We start from the raw sequence: 26,017 nt of genomic DNA on the forward strand, positions 1-26,017 counted from the left end.
TTATAAATATATTATCAAATATCTAATTTATTACAAAAGTCATATTAATATTCTACGGCTAAAATAGTAATACTCACGTCTTTAATTTAGCCTATTTATGGACTAAGGCTAGACATCCAAACCAAACCTAGGTGTAACACAGCCAAACTAATTATAGATAGGTTTGGAGATTTTGAAATCAAACCAAACCATTGAAAATACCCTATTTATAAACCTTTTCTCAACCATAATTACAACGAACATTTGATTTTTTTAGGGTAATGATTTTTTTCTTTTTCAAAAATAGAAAATAATATAATTAACTATATTCCTAGAAATATGTTAAATATATATAATAAAAATTAACAAGTTTTTCTTGGCTGGTGCAACAAGTAGAGGCGGTTCCAAAACGTTAAGTGCATGTTTGGTTTGAGAGTTCAAGCTACTTTAGTTTTGATTCAAATAATATTTTCTCTAACAAAAATTTTAAATTTAAAAAGTTATGCTATAGTGTTTTTTCTCATAAAATTTAAATTATAGTTCAAACCACATAGTTTGTACTCTCAAACCAAATAAGCAATAAATTCCGTAGAAAATGGAAGTGACTTTGTTGCCACGCATCATTGTAAGGGAGTATTTAATCTGAATTTGTTTCATAGAAAATGTCGTTTGTGGCAGAAGGATTATTCTTATAGACTGAACGACTAAAAAAGGTAATAGAAGATAAATTATGTAATGTCAAACCTGGCCAAACACAAGAGTAGATCGAATTAAATGGAGATGTGCATAATAATGCAAGAAGAAGACATAATCGATATTCTTTTTATATTTTGTATAGTATTTATACATTTTTTTTTGTTTTTAATGTACAACATTTTCCTAAACATGGTATATGAGATATGATAATAAAATTAATATAAAATCGAATCAAACGGCCAATTCTTTCGAAAAGATAAAAGAAAAATATGTGTAAATTGGAAAATATCATTTTATCATATGTGTGCTTGACTCATGCCTTGGAAGGTAGTGGAATCTGCCTACGGTATTCTGCAAGCGCCCAAAGTGGGTAGATGTTTCTATATGCTGCATAATGTAGCATACAATTCCTCTTGAAACCTCCCGTCATTTCCTGCCATAATAAATTGGTTGAAGAACTATTTCATAAGTAAACAATTGAAAAGATAATAATAAAAATATATTCAAGACAAAAACAAAATGAGGTTATCTTACCTCTTGTGGAAAATCACCATTATCCATTTGAGAATTAATGATCAACTTTGCCGCACGATGAAGAGGATTTAGATCTCTTTCTTCTTGGCCAGCATGTATTAGGCTCATCATCGCCCATGCAGTCTGTACTAAATTAGATCGATTTCCTTCAAAAGGTACGTATTCCTGCATAACCAAATACAAAAACAATTATCCATTTGGTTCTTAGGTTTGAACATAAATATTTTAACAAAAGTTTAAATTTTGTGAGGGAAAACACTATAACAAAAGGATTTAAACAGTAGTTACAAACGGGTCATAATCTTCTGTTTAAGGAGCACAACTTATTATATAATCAAAATTCATAAGATAAATAAGAGCTCCAATTTGTTACTATAAAAGCTCGTAGTGACAAAAACTTTTTATATGTAAAAAAACCATTTAATTAAGAATCTATTTATTATGTAGTATTTTTCTACTTCGACTTCTACTTTATAGTTTGCAAAATATGGATGAGTTTGGAATTGCTTCTATAGCTCTTAAAAGTACTTCGCACAAAATAAATAATGTAATTATGGTGTTTGGTAAAATGTTACAAAAAGTACACACTTCACACAAAATCTAATACACTTTTTAAGTTATTTATAAAAGGTGGTACGTATAGCTTTTAGATTCTACTTCTACTTTTGTTACTAGTTCTTGTTACCTTGTTTTGGCATGAAAGATAGCTCTCACCCCAACTCCCATCATTTCTTTGTGTTGTGAGTAAAAATTCAACTGCTTTTTGAATGGTAGAATTGTTATTGTATGTCTTGCCAGCAGCTGCTAGTCCTCCCAAAGCAAACCATGTGGCATATGTAAAGCAAACACCCCAGCTACCTTTATAATTAATATATGTTCAATAAGCATATGTAAAATATAGCATATTATAATTAATATATGTTCAATAAGTTAGTGGACGTTTGGTTCACGGATTCAGAATCATTCTCAGTTTACGTATATTTTTTGTGAGAGAAAATACTGTAACGAGCCACGAACTATGATTCGAATCATAACACGAATCTTCATACCAAACACCCTCTTAATTTCACTGCCATGTAAGTAGCAGAAAAGGGTACCATGAGCCATTTGGCATTTGTATGTCCTGTAGGAACCCAACAGCATTTGTTATAGAAGTTTCAATTTCCATATTTCTGTGTCTAGGGTACAACTTCTTGAACAAAACCAGTGCTTGGATTGCTGTTGAAGTGCATTCTACGTATTCGTACTCGACAATATTAATGTCTGCAAGGAACTCAGTGGGATTAAGTACCTGAGTTTAAACCATATTAAAAGATTATAGAACAAAAATATCGGTTAATCAAGGGTTGTTATTTTAAAAGAACTCACTCAAATAAGGGATGTCAACAAATATATAGACTAGAGATTATCCAAGTCCTTACTTCCAACCACTCTTGTGCTCCTGCCGGCTCCCAAGCAGCTAAACCGCCATTCTTACTCTGTCATCAATGAAAATTAAGTTCATCATTGGCCCTTTTGTACAAATATATAATTTAATATTGTGCTTCAGCCATTGATTAGAAGAAGTAAAAATGCAACATTTTAAATAGTTTAATTTTTCACACACTTCACCAGACAAATGATTGATATATTTTATAGGCGTAACTATAAGTCATAGTTAAGAGTGAGCTATCCATTTCTTTTATTAAAAAAATTACTTACCTGAAGAGAAAGTATAACATTTACAGCATCATAGAGTCGCTTAGGTTCCAATTTTTCACCAACAATCTCCGGTGGCATAGAAGAGAGCAACAGGCAAGTCTAGATAAAGTATAGGATTGGGTTAGATATATTAAAAAAAAAAAAGGAATTGAATATATATAGCTAAATTTAAGGATTGACTTAATTAAGTTACCTTTAAACCTTCTGCGGTGCAAATAGAAACTTGCCATCCATGATCTTGATCAGAATATGTCCATGATCCTTTAGAGATGTGGCGATACATACTTTTAAAGTTGCCCGAAGGATTCTCTTTCACCTGATGATGTTATGCATAGAAATTAGACCCTTCTTAGCCATTTTAATTAGAAAAATGAATGATTTTGATAAATGGTGCTATAGATGTTAACTTTCTTATTAAAGAAAGGATGAAACCTGAGATTTCTTTATGAAGTCATGACCTTTGGCAAGAGTTGGTCCAATTTCGTGTGTGAGATTACTAGCAAGCAAAGCTTGAACGGCAAAACCAGTATCCCACTCCTGGCTTCCAGAGCTCTGTAGATTAATTATTTGAAAATATTAGTTGCATTCTTACTCTTGTTGTTTCATGTTCTATTCATGCAAGAGTTTTGCTCTACGGCATGCGCGCTAACACTAAGGGCATGTTTAGTTCGCTGATTCAAATTTTTAATTCGAGTTGAGATGTGACTTTATGTGAGAGCTTTTTATTGAAGCAAAAAAGTTAGATGTGACTGTTTGTGAGAGCTTTTTACTGTAGTAAAACTCGAATTCTAAACTCGAATCAACGAAATGAATGGGGCCTAAGATTATGAATACTATTCAAACTTTGGTATATTCCTTAGTGAATTTATCAAGAAAAGTGCATGCAAACCTGAGACATATGTAATTAACAAGCACATTGAAAGCTAGAAAGAGAGAGTAATGATGGATATATTATTGACAATAAACCTTATAAATGAAAGAAAGATATTTAGAGGCACCACCAGTGCTAAGCACGATCACTAATAAATAGTGGACTCTACATGTGGGTTCCACTGAAAATCACTTTTTATTAGTGGATGGTACTCAGACCACCGATGCTTTATAGCTATGCTCTAAATGAAATATTAGAGTAGTGAATAGAATTACCTGCATCTTCATTCCATCTTCAGCAACCCACAAGTAATCAGGAATCCTTGCAAGGTGCTTTTTAAAATAGTCCCCATTTGGATCTTCAACCCAACAAGCAAGCATACACAATACCTAGTTCACATAAGCAACATTAATTATGAGCACCAAAAAGATGTATAGTTTGTAGTCTTGTACAACGTAAAACAGACATTGCTCTGTTACCTTTTCCACACATGCAATAGTAATGTATCTACTATTTTCATCCTCGTAATGGATATGATCCATTGTCACTTGAAGAGCTCTTTCTCTAATCAATTTGTTTAATGGCCAACGAGAAAGAAGCGGCTCGAAGAAAATATATAGACCATCCCAAAGTAGATCTTGTACCCAAGGGTGAAAATAAAATAGATCCTCCTATAATAAGATCATATAATGGTTGTCATTATATATATATATATATATATATATATATGCATGTGCAAACTTACAAAGGTATATATGCGCAATATAGATCATTAGTTTGGCTATTGCAATCTCTACTCACTTTTGCACAAAGATGTCGTACTTTCTTCCAATTTACTTCATTGTAAGGTTGAGTATAAAGTTCCTCCCTCAGTTGTAGAATGAGAGGTGTAATTGGACCAACAAATCTTTTCCCGTACAAGTATGACATTGGCATGTATACCATTCTACAGTAGCACCACATTTTAGCTGCATTTTGGGGGAATTAGGAATTGGTCAGGACTTACAAAATTAAGCAAACAATAGTGACATGTGAAAACTTTCTCTTCTCTAAACAAAAGGAGAATGGTCGACGAATTTTAGACACATATATATTATAGATTATTACATATATATATATATATATATGATACATTTCATTTTCATTCCTTGCATCTTTACCAAGTTAAGATATAGAATATAATTCTTCCGAATTTGTAATATTTATTCATTCAAATAAAAGATGAAAAGCATCTGAAAATGATCATAAGAAGTATGAAAATAAGAATGCATATCCTAAATATTATTGAGATCAATTTATTCAAACTGATGAAATAAGATAATATGTATACCTGGATGCATAGGAAGAAAGGAAGGAAGAATCCAAAATTCAGGAGGCATGGGGTTGCTTCCAGCCCAATCAAAGACACCAAGTATCTACAAAGAATGATACAAATTAGTGGACATTAACATTTTTTATATTTGTAATATATTATATATCCATGAACTTTCAAAAGCTTGCTTGCTTCACACACACACACACACATATATATAATATTACTTATTTATATTTTTATGAGATTTAATTTTAAACATACTGAAAGCCATGTCTTTCCCCAAGAGGGTATGTGTGTTACACCGCCATGATCAAGAATCCATTTTCTTGCTTTCGCACACGAATTGTCTCGACCGCCATCGGGTCCTTCTCCGAGTATTCGCATACAAATGTAGCTCAGAACTGTGCAAAACATGGTGCTGTGGCCCTCTATACGCAGTCCCCACCCACCATCTTCGGTCTAAACAGTGAAAGTTATATGGACTAGTGAGCATATTGCTAATTAAATTTCAAAATGAATATTTTTACGCCATACTTAAAGAAACAACAAATACATGCAATACCTGATGATTGTATATGTAGCGAAGAATTTCCTTACGATGCTCTGCGGGAAATATGGTATTAAGGTGTCCTGTGATGTATAGACACATGACCTATACAAATAACGACAAAGTTTGTATCAATTAATGTTGTCAAAATGGAAAGCTACTAGGCTCAAATTAAAGAAATAATTACACTAATAAAATGGTATTTATAAAAAATAAGAGATTAATGTCTAGACTCGTGTATTCTTAAGAATAAATTTTTTATTTTTTTCTAATAAAAAAATAATAACTCACTGACCAAAGGAGGGAGGAAGAACAGTGGGCCTGCATTTTCAGCGGGCCAATGCCCATCACTAGCCTGCAATGCCGAAAAGAAGTGTACAGCCCTCCTCAATGCAGCGGTGGCCTTTTCATATGTGATAATCTCACCGTCTTCAATCTTAACAGGAGGAATTGTTTGTTTGAAGTCCTTTTCTCTCAAGAACTGGATCAATAGTGTAAAGGAAGTATATATAGTTAAGACTACAAAAGTTTAATATAAATTTCAAAACACTAGTTATAGCAAATCAATTAATCTTCTGTAAATAATCTTTTTTTTTTTTTGGGGATGGGGTTAAAATTGAGATTGTAAGCTTTTTTACGTGCACTTAAAATAACTATAATAAATTTGTAAGCTATATTTTCAGTAAATTCAATTTATTTATACACAAGATGCGTGAACATAACTTAGTTTTTAAAATTAGTAAAATAACTTATTTGTTAATAAACCAATACCCAGTAAAAAGATTCCCCTTTAATTTTTTTTGGCGAAGAACTTCTACATAATACTATCTTAATAATTCATCTAAAAAGATTCACATACATGTATGAATAAATTAAAATAAATTTATCGCTTATGAAAACACTAAATATTACTTTTAAAATAAGAGATCTTCTTTGATATACTAATATACCAGTAGATTAGGTTTTCTAACGGTTAAATATGCATAAAATCACATGAAGATAAAAAAATACGCAAATTTAATAGTTGAAAAAACTTGACCTTCTGATACACCAGCGTATCAGAAAATCTCCCTAAAAATAACTCCAAAAGAATAAAAATTACATTTAAATTAGCGTACTTAACAATATTTTATAAAATATAACACTATTTATTTTTATTCAATTTTCTCGTCATAAATAAATTTAATCTAGCTAATAAATAATCAAATTTTCTCAACTCATCTGTTACTAAAATCAAACTTAGACTCAAATTTTCTATTCAATTTTTTTGTCATAAATAAATTTAATAGTCTATTTTATATCACGTACTTTTCATAAAAATTTAGAAAAATATTTTTTCCTAATTTTGTTTTATCTTTCTATCTCATTCCTTATAATAATGTAGCATAATGTCAATAATGTAGATAGGCATTAAAAATTGAACTAATATCTGAATGCACTAACTACAAGTTCTGAATTGTGCTATAAGAAGAATTAAATATGATGGGTGAAATAGTGACCAGCCCTTAATAGAATATTGTTTGCGGGCAAACGTACGGTATTAAGTTTTAATAGTAAAAGATGAGTGAGTGTCATCTTCATAGAGATTATGTGTTAAATTTCCGCTAAGTATTGCGATTATTGTAACTTAACTTTATCTAGACAACCGAACTAAATAAAATAAAAATAGAACTAGAACAAATATAAATACAAAAATAAAATAAATATGAAAACTTATATACATAAACGTACTAGGGACTTGACTTCACTTTATCATTCATATGTTCACACTTTTTTATTATTTTTTATTTACCTTTCTTATTTATTATTTTTAGTTTTTTCCCTATTGAACTTAAAAATAAAAAATCCACTATGCCTAAAAGAACCATAAAATAAAAAATTAATCTGTTAGGCAACTAATATTAAGCTCTCGTTAGGTTCACGGATTCAGAACTGTGATTTAAAATTATTTTCAATTTACGTATATTTTTATTAGAAAAAATACTGCAGCGAGTCACAAATCATAATTCAAATCATGACATGAATCCTCATATCAAACACCCTATAAGTTTCTCGTGGAAAATTCAAGAAATTCAAGCATGTTTCTTTCTTATATTATATATGCACTCTATCTCTCATAGTACTCTCAGGCATGCATCACTAGCGGAGCCAGCCTTTCACTTTAATAAGAGCGTATACTAAATTTTTTTGAACAAATTATCTTATTAGGAGGATATAAAAGAAATATATTTATTTTAATAAGAACTTAAGTGTAAAATTTTAAAATTTTTAAAAATAATATTTTTTTTTAAAAAAAAATTGAGTGGGGGCGGCTACCCCCACTCATCTTCAAGTGGCTCCACCACATGATACTTTGCTCAGTAGCGTGCAGGTTGACGCCCAACAGAAATTACTAAGGGCCCGTTTAGTTCGCTGATTTGAGTTTTTAATTCGAGTTGAGATATGACTTTATATGAGAGCTTTTTATTGTAGTAAAAAAGTTAGATGTAACTTTTTTAAGAGCTTTTTAGTGTAGCAAAACTCAAATTCTGAACTCGAATCGGTGAAATGAACAGGGCCTAAGTCGAAATGCTGCAAAGTTGGACATGGGAGTGTTGGCACTTGGCAGGAATGAAGATGGCAAATAGAATCTCGAGAATCACGGAAACATGTATTTTTCTCATTATATAGTGAACATAGCTCTCATATTTAAACCACTTAATTCTTTGTATTATTTGCTCTCTGCACATTTGATTCACTGTTCAAACGTGAGTTCCAGTCATGGTGAGGAAATACATGAATTCATCCTTTTTATGAATTTTTTTCCTATTAACAATTGACCAATAGGCTGAGTATATAAATTCTCAAGGAGTCCTTATTTTAAGACCAATTGGTCATCATTTAGGGATTTTAATTCTAATTAAATTACACTAAAGCCGCCACCTAGGGGCGGCGTGACACATTAAAAAGATCTTTCATTTCATCATCTTATATGAAAATATTATCTTATGTTATTCAAATTTCTGATAGTTTGTTTTATTATTTTTTATTGGTGAGACAGAAAGATATCCTCCTTCAAATCCAAGATCGTCCAAACAAGATGTCTTATATTTTCCATATTAGTGGTGCAAACAAGCCTCACGCAGTGTGCCTCCCATACCCAGCACAAGGCCACATTACCCCAATGCTTAAACTGGCCAAACTTCTCCACCAAAGAGGCTTTCACATAACCTTTGTGAACACCGAGTACAACCAAAACGTCTCCTCAAGTCAAGAGGCCTCAAATCCCTCGAGGGCTTGCCCGGCTTCCGCTTCGCCGCAATCCCCGATGGTCTCTCTCCGACGGACACCGACTCGGCGCAGGACATCCCGTCCCTCTGCGATTCCACCAGAAAGCACTGCCTAGAACCCCTTCGGAAGCTTATTGCCGAGCTGAATGACGGAAGCTCAATTATTAACGGTCTTGTTGCTCCGCCGGTGAGCTGCATCGTTTCCGATGGCTCCATGTCATTCTCCCTCAAAGCTGCGGAAGAAATTGGAGTGCCATCTGCATACTTTTGGACGACCAGTGCCTGCGGCTTCATGGGATACGTACAGTATAGACATCTTGTTGATAAAGGTCTTATACCACTGAAAGGTACGGATTACAACATAAGATCTTGCATGTTGTATATTACTTTAATTTGTTAATCTCTATAAATCATGTTTTGGTCAGATCTGCCTAGCTAGAATTAAAGTTTCATAGATGGGAGCGGGACCGAGCCTCGTCCCTCTCTTTATTTGTTTATTTGTTTATGTAGGTATTTGTCTGCAACCATTCAAAAAAGATACCGATTAGGAAGATAACTTGTGCTCTTTGGCTAACGAACGTTCCTTACTCCAAAAGTTTTCTTAGAATATGACCTAAGCCTTCCTCGTCTACTCATTGATTTGGTAAGACGATGAGTGTGGGCTCAATGTATAACTATTGGAACATTCACTCGCTTATTTTTTATCCTTTTACTATCAATGCATGTATGTGAAAAAATTAGAAAATTAGAAGAGTTTTTCTTCTCTTATCTCTCTTGGGAAATTCGGCCAACCTCGGGTAATTGGGAGAAAAATCAATCAACCTTCTCCAATTTCTATTGTCTCCCATTTATAGACAATTAGGAGAAGCCTTGGCTTGTAGACAAAAAAAAAAAAATAGAAATTGGCAACAACTATATTTTTAATCTCATTAAAAACATAGTTTCCCTTTTTCTTTTGGAAACAAAAATTGCTTCCCATTTTACGATAGGTGTGGCCGGCCATTTCCTAGGAAGGAAGGAGAAAATTCCTTCCGAATCTAATTTCTAATTTTAACTTAAATTCAATTTCAAATAAAGTAGCATCTTAGTGGACGTTTAGTTTATGGGTTCAGAACCATGAGTCAGAACCATTCTCGGTTTACGTGTATTTTTTTGTGAGAGAAAACACTGTATCGAGCCACGAATCATGATCCGAACCATGGCACGAATCCTTACTCCAAACGCAGCATTACTTTCCCTATTGAATGTAATTGGAAAACTTTGTCGAACAAGTAAATTGGATTACTTAGAGAGCAAGCAACTAGAATTCCGGTGAGATTTTTCCCGATGTCACTCATCCCCTGTGGTCCCACCACAATGTGACACAATAATTAAATAATCAAATCATTTAATATATAATTAATTCTCAATTAATTATTCGCGAGTGAAATAAAATCTTGATAGTTCATCTTGTCTTGAAAAAAATACAAGGATGACGGGGAGACTTATGAACCTATAATTCTAGGCTGTAATAAAATTAATAATTAATTAAACTCTTTAATTAACTAATTTTATTAATTCTAAAAGTTACTCCACTAAAAACTTAGAATTGCACTCTTGAAATTATAGACATAATTTACTTCTAAGAACTTGAAGTGTCCATTTGATATAGTCACTACATATAGATCGATCCTCCATAAATGATTCATAATTAGAGCTAGGTAAAATCCGTTAACCTCTCTAATTACATCTTTATCCTTGAGTACCATTGATTCTCTAATGAATAGTATATTCATAAAACCCATTCATGAATACGAGTTCATTACTTATTCAAGTACTGAATCAACCCTCAAGGAATTATTTATCTACTTCTTCAAGGAGGAAGGAATGGATTCCATCTTATATATTAGCATTCCCTACTACCCATTTCATCATGTTCCCAAGATACAAGGAATATGATTTAGGATCTCAAAATCCATATCAAGTAAGTCAAAGAACATGAATCCATAAATAGGAGTCTATTAATAACTCAGAATTAAGATCATTCTATATATGACCATCGGTAGACTCAAATTTAATTTTCTATAATTAACGAAAATTATCAGAAAATCAAATTGTGTATGTGTCCCAGTTCTACATAATCTCATTATGCATAATACACTCATTCAATATCCCTCTATATAAATGATGTGGATAACACCGTTCCATTCTTAATGGGAATGATATGTATTAGTAATGCTTTAATTAAAAGATTTTGAACCTTTAATTAAATTCATTACAAGCATCATTTTGATTATTATCCTTAAATATTATCCTCTCGTATATAACACTTATATACAATATTTAAGGTTACATAAATAATCACGGAATTTTCAATGATATTCATAAAGTATTCAATAATACATGCACATAAATAATGAATAAACTATTTTATTAATCAAATAATAAAATATCCTTATTACATCTCATGCTTTAAGGACACCTATCCCAACTGGAGAGAAAAGAGGGAACCAAAATTATCCTTAATGATTTTATAAAAGTAGTTAGGGGTAATTTTAGAATAATAGGAATGTGTAAAAAAATCATTATTTAAAAATTATGTGGAGTGTGTAATTAGATGGAGGTGTAAAAAGTAAAAAAGAGTGTGTGAATAGAACCACCCTTAAAAAAATTTAAGGAAAAAGTCCAATTTGTCCTATTTAAATTGCATGAATTACAAGTGCCCACTAATTGGTGCTTATTTAGTACTAGTGTGAAGGCATGCATTTCTTTTATAAAGAATTATTGAACTTATTAGTGGATGAATTTAGACTTTTTCCTATTATTTTTAATTAATTTTTTTAATTAAATAATTTTATTAGTTAAAAAGATATTAATTAAAAAGAAAGAGTAAAAATGAAAGAAAGATAATTCAAAAAGGGACTTTTGTGAGAATAATTACTAATGGAGTATTATAAAAAATAGTTGTTGAGATGATTGCCCTAATTTCTTCTTTAACAGAAACACGTTTAGAAAAACAAATCAACGAGAAATAATTTCAATAATTATGAGTAAAATAGTAGTTGAGAATGTCATTGAAAAAGGAAAACTACGGTAGAATAAGGAACAAATTAGAAGAAAACTTTATTTAATGATTCAAATAACGAAATAAAAGAAATAAGATTTCAATTAAAAAAGCTCTAAATTAACAAGAAATGAAAAAAAGCTAAAAACGTTAAAAAGGGGGAAAAAAAAACAGAGAGAAGCATTAAACGGCAAAAGCAAGAAAAGAAAAGCAATCGCAGCAATAACTGTGAGAGTACTTCTTTCAATCGCCGTAAGTTTTGACTGGCCTCTTCAACAGTTAGATGTGAAGAATGCTTTTCTAAATAGAGAGTTGGAGGAGGAAGTCTATATGAACCCATCGCTTGGATTTGACAAATACTTTGGATCTAAGGTGTGTAAGCTGAAGAAATCACTGTATGAGCTTAAGCAATCTCCAAGAGCCTATTTTGAACGATTCACTCAACCCAAAGAAAATCAGGGATATGTCCAAGCTCAAAGTGATCATACTATGTTCATAAAGCACTCTGATGATGGGAAGATTGTAATTTTATTAGTGTATGTGGATGATATTTTTCGTACTGTGGATAATGTTACTGAAATGGATCATTTGAAGGAAGTATGGCTTCAGAATTTGAAATTTAAGACTTGGGATCTCTAAGATACTTTCTTGGAATGGAAGTTGCTCGTTCAGGGAATTGTTGTTTTACAAAGAAAATACATTCTTGATCTTCTTAAAGAAACGGGAATGAATGGGTGTAGATCTGCCGATACTCCAATGGATCCTAATTAGAAGCTAGGAGATACCAACGATGGAAATCCTGTGAATATAACTCAGTACCAGAAGTTGGTAGGAAAACTGATCTACCTATCTCACACCCGACCAGATATTGCATTCACAGTTAGTATGGTAAGTCATCTTATGCACTCACTATATGAAGAACATCTTGAGGCGGTGTATCGAATCCTGAGATATTTAAAGGGACACAATTTACACATTTTAAAGTTCAGAGGCATGTTGACACAATGACAAAGTTTAAAGAGAATTAATAAAATTTATTCTCTCTTTTTTAGTCTTTTCACATTAAAAATTTAACCAACTCTTATGATCATATGTCAATAAAATGAAACAAGCCAAACAGCTTCCCATACGCATGGAATGAACCCCGTGCCCTTGTGTAGGCCAGATGGGGCCCACCCCATGCCGAAGCTCTCCAGGGCTGTTTAGCAGGGTTCCAATAAAATACAGGGTTACATTTATTACTATCTATTTCTAAAACGCAGCGAGAGAAACGTTGCCGTTTTGATACTGTGATGTAATAAAAGATCCCATAATAAAGCCTAGTAGCAGGTTTTACTTAAAACGACATCGTACCATTTCATTTAGCCGCCGCCTCAGAACATTGCTTCTCGCCTTCAATGGACGCTGGTGGAGATGAAGAGAATAAGGAATATTTAAGGTATATGATACTTTGAATATATGTAATCAGTTTTTGGTTTTTTTTTTTTTGGCATGTCTAAAGTGAAACAGAAATACTGATTGATTGTTTTTTTTTTTCCCTAAATATTGATTGGCTGAATTCAAATGCACATCTGGACCAAAGAGAACAAGATAAGCTTAGCTTTGAAGAATAAACCAATACAACTGTAGTTGAGGAATAGGTATAAGTTGTTCAGTCAATCAGTGATTGGCTCCAATAGATCAATGATTGACTATGTACTAGTAGATAAGCTTAGCTTTGAAGAACAAGCTGAAATATCCCGTTTAATATTATGTTAATTTATCAATTCATCACAAAAATTTAAGTCGTTAAAAAGTAGATCAACAATAATTTTATAATAATATGCAATCACACATTCAACGATCGCGCGTGTGTGTATATATATATATGCACACATACATGACCGTACTTTATTACATGCTCTGGGGCTTTCATTAAAATCCAACGTACAATAGTAGCCCTGTTAGTTTATTGGTGTACCCAAACTGAAAGGGAAATATCTATCATACACACAGGTATATAATATATATATATATATAAGTATTATGAACTCGACAAACAGCAGACCTTGTCGAGCTTTATTATAACAATAAACTTATTTTGTTATGGCTTCGGCGGTTCGGCCTCAGCTAGTCATGCCTTCAAGAAGAGACAATGAACGGATAACCGTGCTTTATATCATAAAGCTTCTTTGCAAACCTGCAACCATGTAAATTGGATAAGCGTACAAAAGTCTAATAGAATTGTAAACTGTATTTTTATTTATATACTAGTTAATGCTACGTGCTTCACACGTGTGAAGCTCTTTATAGAGGTTGGATAACATTATTCTCATAGTTTTTTTTTCCACAATTTGAGAACTTAGGTTTAATGGTGAATTATATGTGACAGAAGACACTGTAGAAAAAAGTTAGAATTTGAGAAAAAAATTTGAATTGTGATAAAAACACTGTAGCAAAAACATTTATGTATTTTTAAGATATGATGACAAATATTTATCAATTTTGATCTTTGTATCAAGTTCAAAGTACTTAATTATTCTAAACAGTGAAAGCAACGAATTAACTTTTAAACTATTGTAAATTATTTTATCATCATGGCGTAGTAATTTTATGCATAAAAATTTAAAATAAATATTATATATTAGTTAGATTGATTCGTGAGAAAAGAAAACCAATTTCATAGAAGAAAGAAAACAAAACAAAAAATCCTGATGAAAGAAAGAAAGCAAAAAAATAAAAATAAAAATTCCTTCAAAAAGAGTATGATATATGAATTTATGACAAACTTATTGAATCTTTTTCACCAATTTAATATTTTTAAAATTTTAAGCGATATGAAAAGAATAAAAAAAGCACATGAAGACATAATATAGAGACTATATTTTTTAATAGTAAAAAAAGGAATTCTCATTTATATAATATATATAGTATACATTTTAAATTTCTTAAATGTGCCTCACTATTCTTTTCATTAATATGCTCTATTAAAAAATGCGGCCTTTTAAGGATTTTTTTTTAATATAGCTATATAAAAATATGCCTTAGTTAACTCTTTTTTTCTTTTTTTTTTCCAACACCCTCAAATACTATTTCTCACATATAGCCTAAACTTTCTTTGACAAACAACAAAAAATGTCTCCATCTGAGAAGGAAAAAACACATTTAAATATGAATGGATTTGAGAAAATTATTTTATTGTGGTGATTAGTTAAAAGAAGTATTTGTAAAAGTAACTTAAATAAAATAATTTTTTAAATGATTAAAAAAGAATAATTTAATTGAGGATATATTTGAAACAAATTATTTCAACATAGATAAATTAAAATAAAAATATTTTGATACTACGTATTTAAAGATATATGATGTTAGGGGGGAAAAAAAAAAGAGAAACGAAAAATTTTTAAAAGTTGAAAAAAAAAAAGAGAATATGACAAAATAAGAATAAGATAAGATAACTTTATCAAAATAGGAGCTCTCATCTAATATATATAGCTATAGATTATAGATTATAGATTAACCGAGACACACGCATCATATATATGACGTGAAGCGTCATTATTATAATAGAAAATGTTAAAAGAGAACTAGCTAGAAATACGTTGAATGTATAATATAGTCCAAGCTTATTATAATCTAAGATTTAGTGCAATGTTATTTGTCGTTTAACTCTTCTTAAAATGTAACTTCTAACTAATCAGAGGTTAGAGGTATATATGTGTGTGTGTATATATATATATTATAATGATAGGGAAGTCAAACTCACATTTTGAGTGCTTCTGCATAGGTTTCAGCGGTATCAACCTCAGAACGTTCGAAGGTAACAGGATTGAAGTATGTAACAGGCTTGTTCAACAAGTCTTTGGCATACTTCTCCAATTTTTCCAAGTTCGCAGGGGAACCATTATCCATGGCAGCAAGGTCTTCCGGCAATTTGTCGTCCTAATTATTAATAAGGTTAATTACTAAATAACAGATAGAAACTAACAAATAGTCAACTTACAAAATCCAAGAAAGGAAAATCAGTAATAAGCAAAAGAACATATTTCCAAGGATTTTTGGATATATATATATATATATATAGACACATTGCTTTTGAATGTCATAGGAGAGTCTACGGTTGGACTTAAAAATAAACAACTAATAGATGAGATTTACATTTTTCACCAGTCATCAAATCTATTTTAAAAACTATTTATTCTGCATATTTGTTATTATTATTTTGATATAATTTTAAATCTTTTATTAGATCTAACAGTTAAAAACACGGACTACTCACGACATGTGATATTACATATATATATATATATATATATTCACAAATAGATTTACCTGAACACGAAGGAAATTCTCAGCATTATGGAAGGATTCAAAAAACATTGTGCAATAGTAATCAATCATATCGGAGTTTGCATCAAAGAGGATTTCAGGTAAAGGATGATCCGCTTTCCAGAATTTCCATAAGGGGTTAATCAACCAGTTAACAGCCCACCAGTTATTAGCCATTTTAACATTGTATTTCTCGGTCTTGTGTTGACATGTTCCCAATGAGAGTACAACAAGACGAAATGAATTGACGTCCAATTTCTTCTCATCCTTCTCAATGTCTTCCGACCTTCTTTTCACTGCTTCGGTAATAGCAGCCACAGTCTGGAATTTTTAAATTTTTTTTTCATCAAACAATTCGGAAAATAAATATCACGTATAAATTAGCTAAATCAAAGAATTACTAAATTTTAATGCAATTACTAGAAGTCAAAGTGTATTTATACTAAATTTTATAAACTTAATACCATATAGTGTTGATTACCCTACCATTATTCTGATTTAACTCAAGCATAACACTTTATTATTTGATCACTTCTGTATTTTTGTTATTTCTTATATATTGTTATTAATTAAATTTATGGAATTTTACCGGATTATTAGCGGCAACCCCACCATCAATCATATTGAATTCTACACCTTCGTTGCTGAACTCATAAGCAGGAAGGTAAACTGGTGCAGCCGAGGTGCTAATACAAATATCTGAGAGAAGAGCATCCAAAAATTTATTCTGATCATTATCCACCTGCACGATATTATATCCAATATTCAGTTATATATATGTATGTATACAGTGTAATACATAACATCATAATTAATTCATAAATTTAAATTAAATACCATATATATATATAGATAATATGTATATAGTGTCAGTTTTGCCCGCTAAATCATGTCAAAATCACATTAGATTAAAAAAATATATATAAAAGAGACAGTTTTTAATACAGATCTAAAGACTGAAAATATATAACTGTCGACAATTTTGTTTTTAGTCCTATCAAAAGCTCCCTAAATTAATGACTTAAGTTCCATTAATTATACAGAATAATCACCTGGTAAGAGGAAAAGACAACAGGCGAGAGCTTCTTGATGTCAAATGCAGGAATGACGACTTTCGTCAGGGTATCATGCAGCCTTTTCTCCCCAAGAATTTTTTTTGCCAATTGATGAAGGTATTTACCATCATAGTATGGTTTTTTCACACCTCCAATTTCCTCAAATTTTGCATCATATGCTTCTGTGACTGACGTCTGACCAATCTCCTCCCAAGTTTCTGTGATCTTTAGTAGCATTTCCCCGGCAAAGGTTTTGTTTGGTTCGGACCTATATATGATTAAACAAATTAGTGTTTGAGAAAAGAATAGTTCAAAGTGTCTCGTCCAAAAAACTAATTTTCTGGTCTGCATGACATGCATGCTTAGTCTGAAAAAGTGCATGCACACTAGCATCTAAAATTCATTGCATATATATTCTAGACAAGGAGTCAGTAAATACTATCACCTCTAGTACCCGTAATGCCAGGAAATTTGTTGAATGAGGTTTCTGAAAGTTTTGTAATAAAAAATAAAAAAAATTATCGATCAGAAAGACAATACATAAAAACTAGTGAGTAAAAACCAAGATACAAGTGGAGTTTTGTTAAACCTTCTCCCATTAGTAGTTCATGCATTTGAGTCAGTTATTTTGATTTTAAATTTAAATTTTATGAGAAAACTCATTTGCAGGAATTTTATTTATTTAAATTTTTTATGAGAAAAAAAATAGTTTCAAACGCATGAACCAAACGAACAAGTGGGGTATTGTCGATTTTTTTTTCAATTTTTTTTTCATTGTAAAGGACAAATGAAATGAAAACAAATTCTTAATACAGATACTTTGGGGAGGAAAAAAACAAATAGTTCGGTCAATGTCTTCCCCATTACTCACCAGTTGCCTGAGTTTGGGAAAATTTTTGGGCAGTTCTCTTTGTAGAAAGGCACAATCTTTTCGGCAGCATATAAAGGCCGTTTGTCGTCACCGGGTGCTGATATCATTGCCGAAATAAGACCACCAGTGCTAGTCCCTGAGATGACATCAAAGTAGTCCGCAAGCCTGGCATTAGGGTCTTTTTCCAGTTTCTGCACATAGATACGAACACCTTATCATTAAATTAATCCTTCAGCGAAATGATATCCATATTTGCATATATACATACATATATGTATGTGTGATTATAATAAATATTGTAAAATTTTTGGGGCATGTAATATATCTACCTGAAGTTCAGATTCAAGAAAATCAAGACAAACCCCTGGGATGATGCCTCTAACGCCTCCTCCATCAATACTGAGAACGGTAATTGGTTTTTCCATCTCTCTTGCAAGCATTGCCATAGTGCGGAATAACAAATGCAAGTTTACAAATTGTTGTGGATAACAATTGAGGAAGCATTCTATTTATAGATGCTAATTGTGTACTATATGCATAATAAATAAATTACGAGACGTATATCTTTATACTATTGTTAGGCTACCTCTTAACAACTTAAGCTTTTGGATGGATTAGTAAATTTAAAAAAAAAAAAACACAGTTCACTTATATATAAAAGAAAAGTATCAACTAACTGGGGAAAAGGGGGGAAATTGCCTTAATACCCTTTTATAGAATGAAGTTCGGGATTGGATAGGCCTTAAAATCAATTGTCCAAGATCGAAATAACTAAATGTCTATAGTTATTACGAGATCAAAATTAAGAACAGCCAATAATATGCTATAGTGCAGAAACCATATATGGAGGATCAAAAATTAAGAAACAGAGAGAAATTGGAATCTATTTTTACTCCCAATTTAATTATGATGATCATAACCCGGTAAATTTTATGTATGAAGTCTCTAGTCATAGACTCTTCTATGAAAAACTATTCATTACTCTGTATGAGATCAAAAATTTCGATAATTAAAGGCATTTTTTACCGTGAGACTCCAAAAAGACCTCCACCGGTGGAATCCTTACTTTTAACCATTGGATTAATTTTTAACTGGTCCGATTTGTAATATGAGTAGTTATGTATGGCGCGCTGTAAATTTTTAATACGAATCTATACATATATAATCATTGAAAAATTAATTTAAAGGTTAAAATTGAGGGTTCCACCAATAAGTCTTTTTAGGGAGGGTTTTGCCGTAGAAATTACCTTTTTAAGTAACACTACAAAAATGCAAGTATTTACTTGCAATTCTCTTTTCAGCCGTACATCAAAATTTCGTTGAACTAACAAACTTTTGTGATTTAACTATCACTACTATTGTACCTTTGGTGACAAATAAAATTGTTTCGCAAGTTAGTTATAGCATTAGAAAATTAAACACAATCTGTAATTCCAACAAACAGTTAATAAATTATTAGCCATACATAATACATATTAAAATTTTTACCAGCGGGGAGTTCTTAGTCGTAGGCACTAATCACACGAAATTTTTTTTTTTTTTTTGATAATATACAATCACAAGAATTTTTAGTTCTCTCTGAATGACTAAAAACTCTCAAAATAAAACGGTACTTAGCAATAACTATTAATTTATTGTACCTAAAATCATTTGTTACTAATTTATCATGAGTAAAAATAATTTAAGTAACAACTTCAATTTTTCTTTTTCTTTTTAAAATTGGATGGAAGAGTACCTTGTACTTGTTACTGATTATCTTTATGATATTATTAGACGAGGCTATCACAAAAGCTTATTTTGTCATCAAGACCACTTTAGTTATAATCATACACAATTTTTTTTTTCCAAGAAAGAAAAGGGTTTGTGACCACCGCCCGGGGTGCTTTTTTTAAAAACAAAAAACAAAAAGCAAAAAAAAAAAAAATACCCAAACTTCATTTTTAATTATGGGAAATCATGAGATAACGTTCTCCAAGTTTTCTCAAAAAGGTTTTACATGCATGTATGGTAATTGTAATGCTGAGGTTCATGCTTTCCAAAGAAGGCTTTTTTTTGTGCTAATTTTATTTTTTTATTTTTTTTTAAAAAAAAAAAACAAAGCTTTAGTTAACTTGCGCTAGACGTCAGTTTTAGGGCAACTTTAACTATATTAGTCATTTTATGTTGTTAACTAAAATAGTTAAATGATTTAGTTTTTTCTATTTTAGGTTTATCCACTCCAACCATTAACTATTTTAGAGAATACTTTTCATACTAGTTAAATATAGCTAGCATAGAGTGGTTAACCATTTCATTTTTTGTATTATTTTATTCTTCCAAACCACAATAAATGTAAAATTTTTTTAAATTAAATAAAATTATTCAAATTTTAAATTTAATAAATATTAAAATAATTTATATTTAGTTAAAATAGAGAGTATGATTGGAGTGATTTATTAAAAAAAAAATTATTAATTAAAATAACTTTTTAATTATTTTAATTAAAATTTATGGACACAAAATTTTGATAGATAGCAAATATCTATTTAAAGTGGTTAATAATCAAAGCGGTTGGCTGAATTGACACTTTGCAGTACATTCAATTCATGGACCACAATTTGGATTATTTGATCCCATCTTTTGTCCAACAATCCATGTGCACAAAACATTAGTCACTATTTCACCCATCATATTTAAGTATTTCCTCCTTTTACAGGATTTGCTTTTTGTTGTTACTGTTTATGTTTGTTTGAGAGAGCAAGTAATTATTCTAGCTAATAATTAATCAAATTTTCTCAACTCATCCGTCACTAAAATCGAACTTAGACTCAAATTTTCTATTCAATTTTATCGTCATAAATAAATTTAATCTAGCTAATAATTAATTAAATTTTCTCAACTCATCCGTTACTAAAATTGAACTTACACTCAAATTTTCTATTGAATTTTTTCGTCATAAATAAATTTAATTGTCTATTTTATATCACGTACTTTCATAAAACTTTAGAAAAATCTTTTTCCTAATTTTGTTGTATCTTTCTATCTCATTCCTTATAATAATGTAGCATAATGTCAATAATGTTGAGAGGCATTACAAATTGACCTAATATCTGAATGCACTAACTACAAGTTCTGAATTGTGCTATAAGAAGAATTAAATATGATGCGTGAAATAGTGACAAGCCCTTAATTGAATATTGTTCACGGTGTCAAGTTTTGATAGTAAAGGATGAGTGAGTATCGTCTTTACAAAGATTTGGTATTAAATTTTTGCTAAATACTGTGATTATCGTAACTTAACTTTATCTAGGCAAGTGAACTAAATGAATTAAAAATAGAACTAGAACAAATATTAATACAAAAACAAAATAAATATATAAACTTCTATACATAAACGTACTACACTTTATCATTCATATGTTCACACTTTTTAATTATTTTTTATTTACCTTTCTTATTTATTATTTTTAGTTTTTTCCCTATTGAACTTAAAAATAAAAAATCCACTACGCCTCAAGTTTCAACCAAAAAAAAAGATATAACAAAAAGATAATATTAAAATAATAAATTAATTTATATGGAGTGTGTAGTAAGAAAAGGTGTGAAGAATAAAGAGGTGGGTCAGGCTGGAGAGTGTTAGTTTTCGAAACGTTTTCAAGTGCGGAAGTGTGGTGATACGGATTTTGTATAACAAATCATTTTTACAAAATCTTTTAAATATGCTATAGATTATATTAATTTATGCCAAAATAAATTAATCTTATTATTATGTAACAAAAGATACATTGCTAACAATTAGGAAGATAACTTGAGGTCTTTGGCTAACGAACGTTCCTTGCTTCAAAAGCTTTCTTAGAACACCTAAGCCTTCCTCGTCTACTCCTTGATTTTACAAGACGATGAGTGTGGGCTCAAGGTATAACTATCGGAATGTTCACTCGCTTATTTTCTATCCTTTCACTATCAACGCATGTATGTGAAAGAATTGGAAAAATTAGAAGAAATTTTCTTCTCTTATCTTTCATGGGAAATTCGGCCAACCTAGGGTAATTGGGAGAAAAATCAATCAACCTTCTCCAATTTCTATTGTCTCCTATTTATAGATAATTAGGAGAAGCCTTTGCTTGTAGGCAAAGAAAAATAGAAATTGGCAACTACTATATTTTTAATCTAATTAAAAATATAGTTTCCATATTTCTTTTGGTAACAAAAATCGCTTCCCTTTTTGCTATAGGTGTGGCCGGCCATCTCCTAGGAAGGAAGGAGAAAATTCCTTCCTAATCCAGTTTCTAATTTTAGCTTAAATTTAATTTCAATTAAAGTAACATCTACTTTCCTTATTGAATTTAATTGGAAAAAATTGTCGAACAAGTAAATTGGATTACTTGGAGAGCAAGCAACTAAAATCCCGATGTCACAAATCCTCTGTGGTCCCACCACAATGTGACACAATAATTAAATAATCACATCATTTAATATATAATTAATTCTCAATTAATTATTCACAAGTGAAATAAATTCTTGATAATTCATCTTGTCTTGCAAATAATACAATGATGACGGGGGGACTTATGGACCTATAATTTTGAGCTCTAATAAAATTAATAATTAATTAAACTCTTTAATTAATTATTTAATTCTATTAATTCTTAAAGTTACTCCACAAAAAACTTAGAATTGCACTCTCGAAATTATAGATATAATTTAATTCTAAGAACTTGAAGCATCCATTTGATATACTCACCACATACAGATCAATCCTCTATAAATAATTCATAATTAGAGTTAGGTAAAATCTATTAACCTCTCTAATTACATATTTATCCTTGAGTACCAATGATTCTCTAATGAGTAGTATATTCATAAAACACATTCATGAATACGAGCTCTTTACTTATTCAAGTACCGAATCAACCCTCAATGAAATTATTTATCTGTTTCTTCAAAGAGGAATGAAAGGATTCTATCTTGTATATTAGCATTCCCGGTTATCAATTTCATCATGTTTCCAAGATACAAGGAATACGATTTAGAATCTCAAAATCCGTACCGAGTAAGTCAAAGAACATGAATTCATAACTAGGAGTCAACTAATAACTCGGGATTAAGATCATTCTATATATAACCATCAGTAGACTCAAATTTAATTTTCTATACTTAATGAAAATTATCAGAAAATCAAATTGTGTCTGTGTCCCAGTTTTACATAATCTCATTCTGCATAATACACTCATTTAATATCTTTCTATATTAATGATGCGGATAACATCATTCCATTCTTAATAGGAACGACATGTATTAGTAATGTTTTAATTAAAAGATTCTGAAACTTCAATTAAATTCATTACGAATATCGTTTCAATTATTATCCTTAAATATTATCCTCTCATATATAACACTTATATACAATATTTAAGATTACATAAATAATCGCATAATTTTTAATGATATTTATAATGTATTCAATAATGCATGCACATAAATAATGAATAAACTGTTTTATTAATCAAATAATAAAATATCCTTATTACATCTCATACTTTAAGGACACCTATCCCAACTTGAGAGAAAAGAAGAAACTAAAATCATCCTTAATGATTTTATAAAAGTAGTTAGGGGTAATTTTAGAATAATAGGAATGTGTAAAAAAAAATTTCATTTTTTAAAAATTATGTGAAGTGTGTAGTTAGATGAGGGTGTGAAAAGTAAAAAAAAAAGTGTGAATAGAACCACCCTTCAAAAAAATTTAAAGAAAAAGTCCAATTTGTCCTATTTAAATTCCATGAATTACAAGTGCCCACTAATTGGTGCTTATTTAGTACTAGTGTGAAGGCGTGCATTTCTTTTAGAAAGAATTATTGAAGTTATCAGTGCATGAATCTAGACTTTTACTTATTACTTTTAATTAATATTTTTGAATTAAGTAATTATATTAGTTAAAAAGATATTAATTAAAAATAAAGAGTAAAAATAAAAGAAAGATAATTCGAAAAGGAACTTTTGTGAGAATAATTACTAATGGAGTATTATCAAAAATAGTAGTTGAGATGATTGCACTAATTTCTTCTTTAACAGAAACACGTTTAAAAAAATCAACGAGAAACAATAATTATGAGTAAAATAGTAGTTGAGAATGTCATTGAAAAAGGAAAACTATAGTAGAATAAGGAACAAATTAGAAGAAAACAATATTTAATGATTCAAATAACGAAATAAAAGAAATAAGATTTCAATTTAAAATAAAAAAAGCTCTAAATTAACAAGAAAGGAAAAAAGCTAAAAACGTTAAAAAAAAAAAAAAAAAACAAAGACAAAAGCATTAAAGGGTGCTATAGATGTGAAGAATGTTTTTCTAAATAGAGAGTTGGAAGAGGAAGTTTATTTGGACCCATCTCCTAGATTTGACAAACACTTTGGATCTAAGGTGTGTAAGTTGAAAAATAATTGTACGGGCTTAAGCAATCTCCAAGAGTCTGGTTTGAACAATTCACTTGATCCAAAGAAAATCAGGAATATGACCAAGCTCAAAGTGATCATACTATGTTCATAAAGTACTCCGATGATGGGAAGATTGAAATTTTGATAGTGTATGTGGATAATATTATTCTTACTGGGGATAATGTTACTGAAACATATCGTTTGAAGGAAGTATGGCTTCATAATTTGAAATTAAAGACTTGGGGTCTCTAAGATACTTTCTTAGAATGGAAGTTGCTCGCTCAAGAGGGGGATTTGTTGTTTCACAAAGAAAATACGTTCTTGATCTTCTTAAAGAAACGAGAATGAGTGGGTGCAGACCTGCCGATACTCCAGTGGATCCTAATAAGAAGCTAGGAGATACCAAAGATGGAAATCCTGTGAATATAACTCGGTACCAGAAGGTGGTAGCAAAACTAATCTACCTATCTCGCACCCGACCAGATATTGCATTCACAGTTAGTATGGCAAGTCAGTTTATGCACTCACTATATGAAGAACATCTTGAGGCGGTGTATCGAATCCAAAGATATTTGAAAAGTACTCCAGGAAAAGGACTTCTTTTTTCAAGAATAACGAGTAGAGGACTGTTGAAGCATACACAGAGTAGGACGAAGTAGTGTAGAGGCTGAGTACCGGGCTATGGCTTATAGAGTATGTGAAATGTTGTGGTTAAAAAAGATTCTTGAAGAATTAAAGAAGCCAATGGAGATGCCTATGAAGCGATATTGTGACAACAAGGCCGCATAACTCGGTGCAGCATGACAGAACTAAACACGTTGAGATTGACAGACACTTCATAAAACAGAAACTGGAGGCAGGTGTTATCTGTATGCCGTTTGTTACAACAATACAACAAATAGCTGACATTTTTACGAAAGGATTATTACCAAGCTTTGAGTTTCTTATCAGCAAGTTAGGCATAATAGATATCTACGCACCAACTTAAGAAGGAGTGTCGAGGATTTAGGAGTGGTAGTTTTGAGAATTTAGGAGTTTATTCTTAGTTTCAGGAATTTAGGAGTTTATTCTTTATGTTTCTAATAAATCCGAATAAAGTAGTTAGTGGTTCCTATTTTTATGCTTTTCCTTTTTTTCGTGTAATCTGGTAGATTAGATGAGATCTTTGTGGAACTACTCTACTATAAATATTCTTGTAATTCGGTATTATGATAATAAGAAGATAAGAATATTTTTTCTTGAAAGCTTTCAACTATCTACTAGTTTGGTATTATAATTTATTGAAACACATTGTAATACACTCCCAATATTAAACCGGTCTAAGGCCGAATTTAGTGAGGTGGTGCTACTTAAAACATACTTTTTATACTTAAAACAATGTCATTTTTAAGATGCGGAAACTTGTGGTTGA

At 30.7% G+C, this 26,017-nt stretch overlaps 3 protein-coding genes across 3 annotated transcripts; 1 reads left to right on the plus strand and 2 right to left on the minus strand.

Moving 5' to 3' along the window:
- Nucleotides 1–988: 988 nt before the first annotated feature.
- LOC112094692 (beta-amyrin synthase-like) lies at nucleotides 989–6,145 on the minus strand. The gene is made up of 15 exons (XM_024176243.1): nucleotides 5,939–6,145; nucleotides 5,659–5,748; nucleotides 5,358–5,555; nucleotides 5,112–5,196; nucleotides 4,583–4,749; nucleotides 4,261–4,452; nucleotides 4,057–4,170; nucleotides 3,343–3,462; nucleotides 3,104–3,226; nucleotides 2,911–3,009; nucleotides 2,631–2,687; nucleotides 2,303–2,500; nucleotides 1,895–2,068; nucleotides 1,210–1,374; nucleotides 989–1,108 (listed from the first exon to the last, which is right to left on the minus strand). The coding sequence occupies exons 2-15, from the start codon at nucleotides 5,743–5,745 to the stop codon at nucleotides 989–991; spliced, it is 1,899 nt and encodes a 632-aa protein (XP_024032011.1). The 5' UTR covers nucleotides 5,746–5,748; nucleotides 5,939–6,145.
- A 2,577-nt stretch (nucleotides 6,146–8,722) lies between these two features.
- On the plus strand, nucleotides 8,723–12,726 carry LOC112094689 (UDP-glycosyltransferase 85A3-like). The gene is made up of 4 exons (XM_024176240.1): nucleotides 8,723–8,953; nucleotides 9,043–9,213; nucleotides 12,235–12,477; nucleotides 12,628–12,726. The coding sequence occupies exons 1-4, from the start codon at nucleotides 8,723–8,725 to the stop codon at nucleotides 12,724–12,726; spliced, it is 744 nt and encodes a 247-aa protein (XP_024032008.1).
- A 1,350-nt stretch (nucleotides 12,727–14,076) lies between these two features.
- LOC21402053 (patatin-like protein 2) lies at nucleotides 14,077–18,654 on the minus strand. The gene is made up of 7 exons (XM_010114345.2): nucleotides 18,519–18,654; nucleotides 18,190–18,380; nucleotides 17,316–17,586; nucleotides 16,853–17,005; nucleotides 16,267–16,584; nucleotides 15,701–15,876; nucleotides 14,077–14,134 (listed from the first exon to the last, which is right to left on the minus strand). The coding sequence occupies exons 1-7, from the start codon at nucleotides 18,633–18,635 to the stop codon at nucleotides 14,077–14,079; spliced, it is 1,284 nt and encodes a 427-aa protein (XP_010112647.2). The 5' UTR covers nucleotides 18,636–18,654.
- Nucleotides 18,655–26,017: the final 7,363 nt, after the last annotated feature.

Source organism: Morus notabilis, unplaced genomic scaffold (genome assembly GCF_000414095.1).
Source record: "Morus notabilis unplaced genomic scaffold, ASM41409v2 Scaffold176, whole genome shotgun sequence".
Taxonomy (NCBI): Eukaryota; Viridiplantae; Streptophyta; class Magnoliopsida; order Rosales; family Moraceae; genus Morus; species Morus notabilis.

What these genes read in the sequence shown, in the direction of transcription:
- LOC112094692 (XM_024176243.1), bottom strand. Translation starts at nt 5,745, where the DNA reads ATGTGTCTATACATCACAGGACACCTTAATACCATATTTCCCGCAGAG. An exon ending in CTATTGCATGTGTGGAAAAG is followed by an intron (nt 4,171 to 4,260) that starts GTAACAGAGCAA and finishes TATGTGAACTAG; the next exon opens with GTATTGTGTATGCTTGCTTG. An exon ending in GAGCACAAGAGTGGTTGGAA is followed by an intron (nt 2,501 to 2,630) that starts GTAAGGACTTGG and finishes GTTTAAACTCAG; the next exon opens with GTACTTAATCCCACTGAGTT.
- LOC112094689 (XM_024176240.1), top strand. Translation starts at nt 8,723, where the DNA reads ATGTCTTATATTTTCCATATTAGTGGTGCAAACAAGCCTCACGCAGTG. An exon ending in CTTCGCCGCAATCCCCGATG is followed by an intron (nt 8,954 to 9,042) that starts GTCTCTCTCCGA and finishes CCCCTTCGGAAG; the next exon opens with CTTATTGCCGAGCTGAATGA. An exon ending in ACTCTGATGATGGGAAGATT is followed by an intron (nt 12,478 to 12,627) that starts GTAATTTTATTA and finishes TTGCTCGTTCAG; the next exon opens with GGAATTGTTGTTTTACAAAG.
- LOC21402053 (XM_010114345.2), bottom strand. Translation starts at nt 18,635, where the DNA reads ATGGCAATGCTTGCAAGAGAGATGGAAAAACCAATTACCGTTCTCAGT. An exon ending in TTCTTGAATCTGAACTTCAG is followed by an intron (nt 18,381 to 18,518) that starts GTAGATATATTA and finishes ATCTATGTGCAG; the next exon opens with AAACTGGAAAAAGACCCTAA. An exon ending in TATGCAGAAGCACTCAAAAT is followed by an intron (nt 14,135 to 15,700) that starts GTGAGTTTGACT and finishes ACATGGTTGCAG; the next exon opens with GTTTGCAAAGAAGCTTTATG.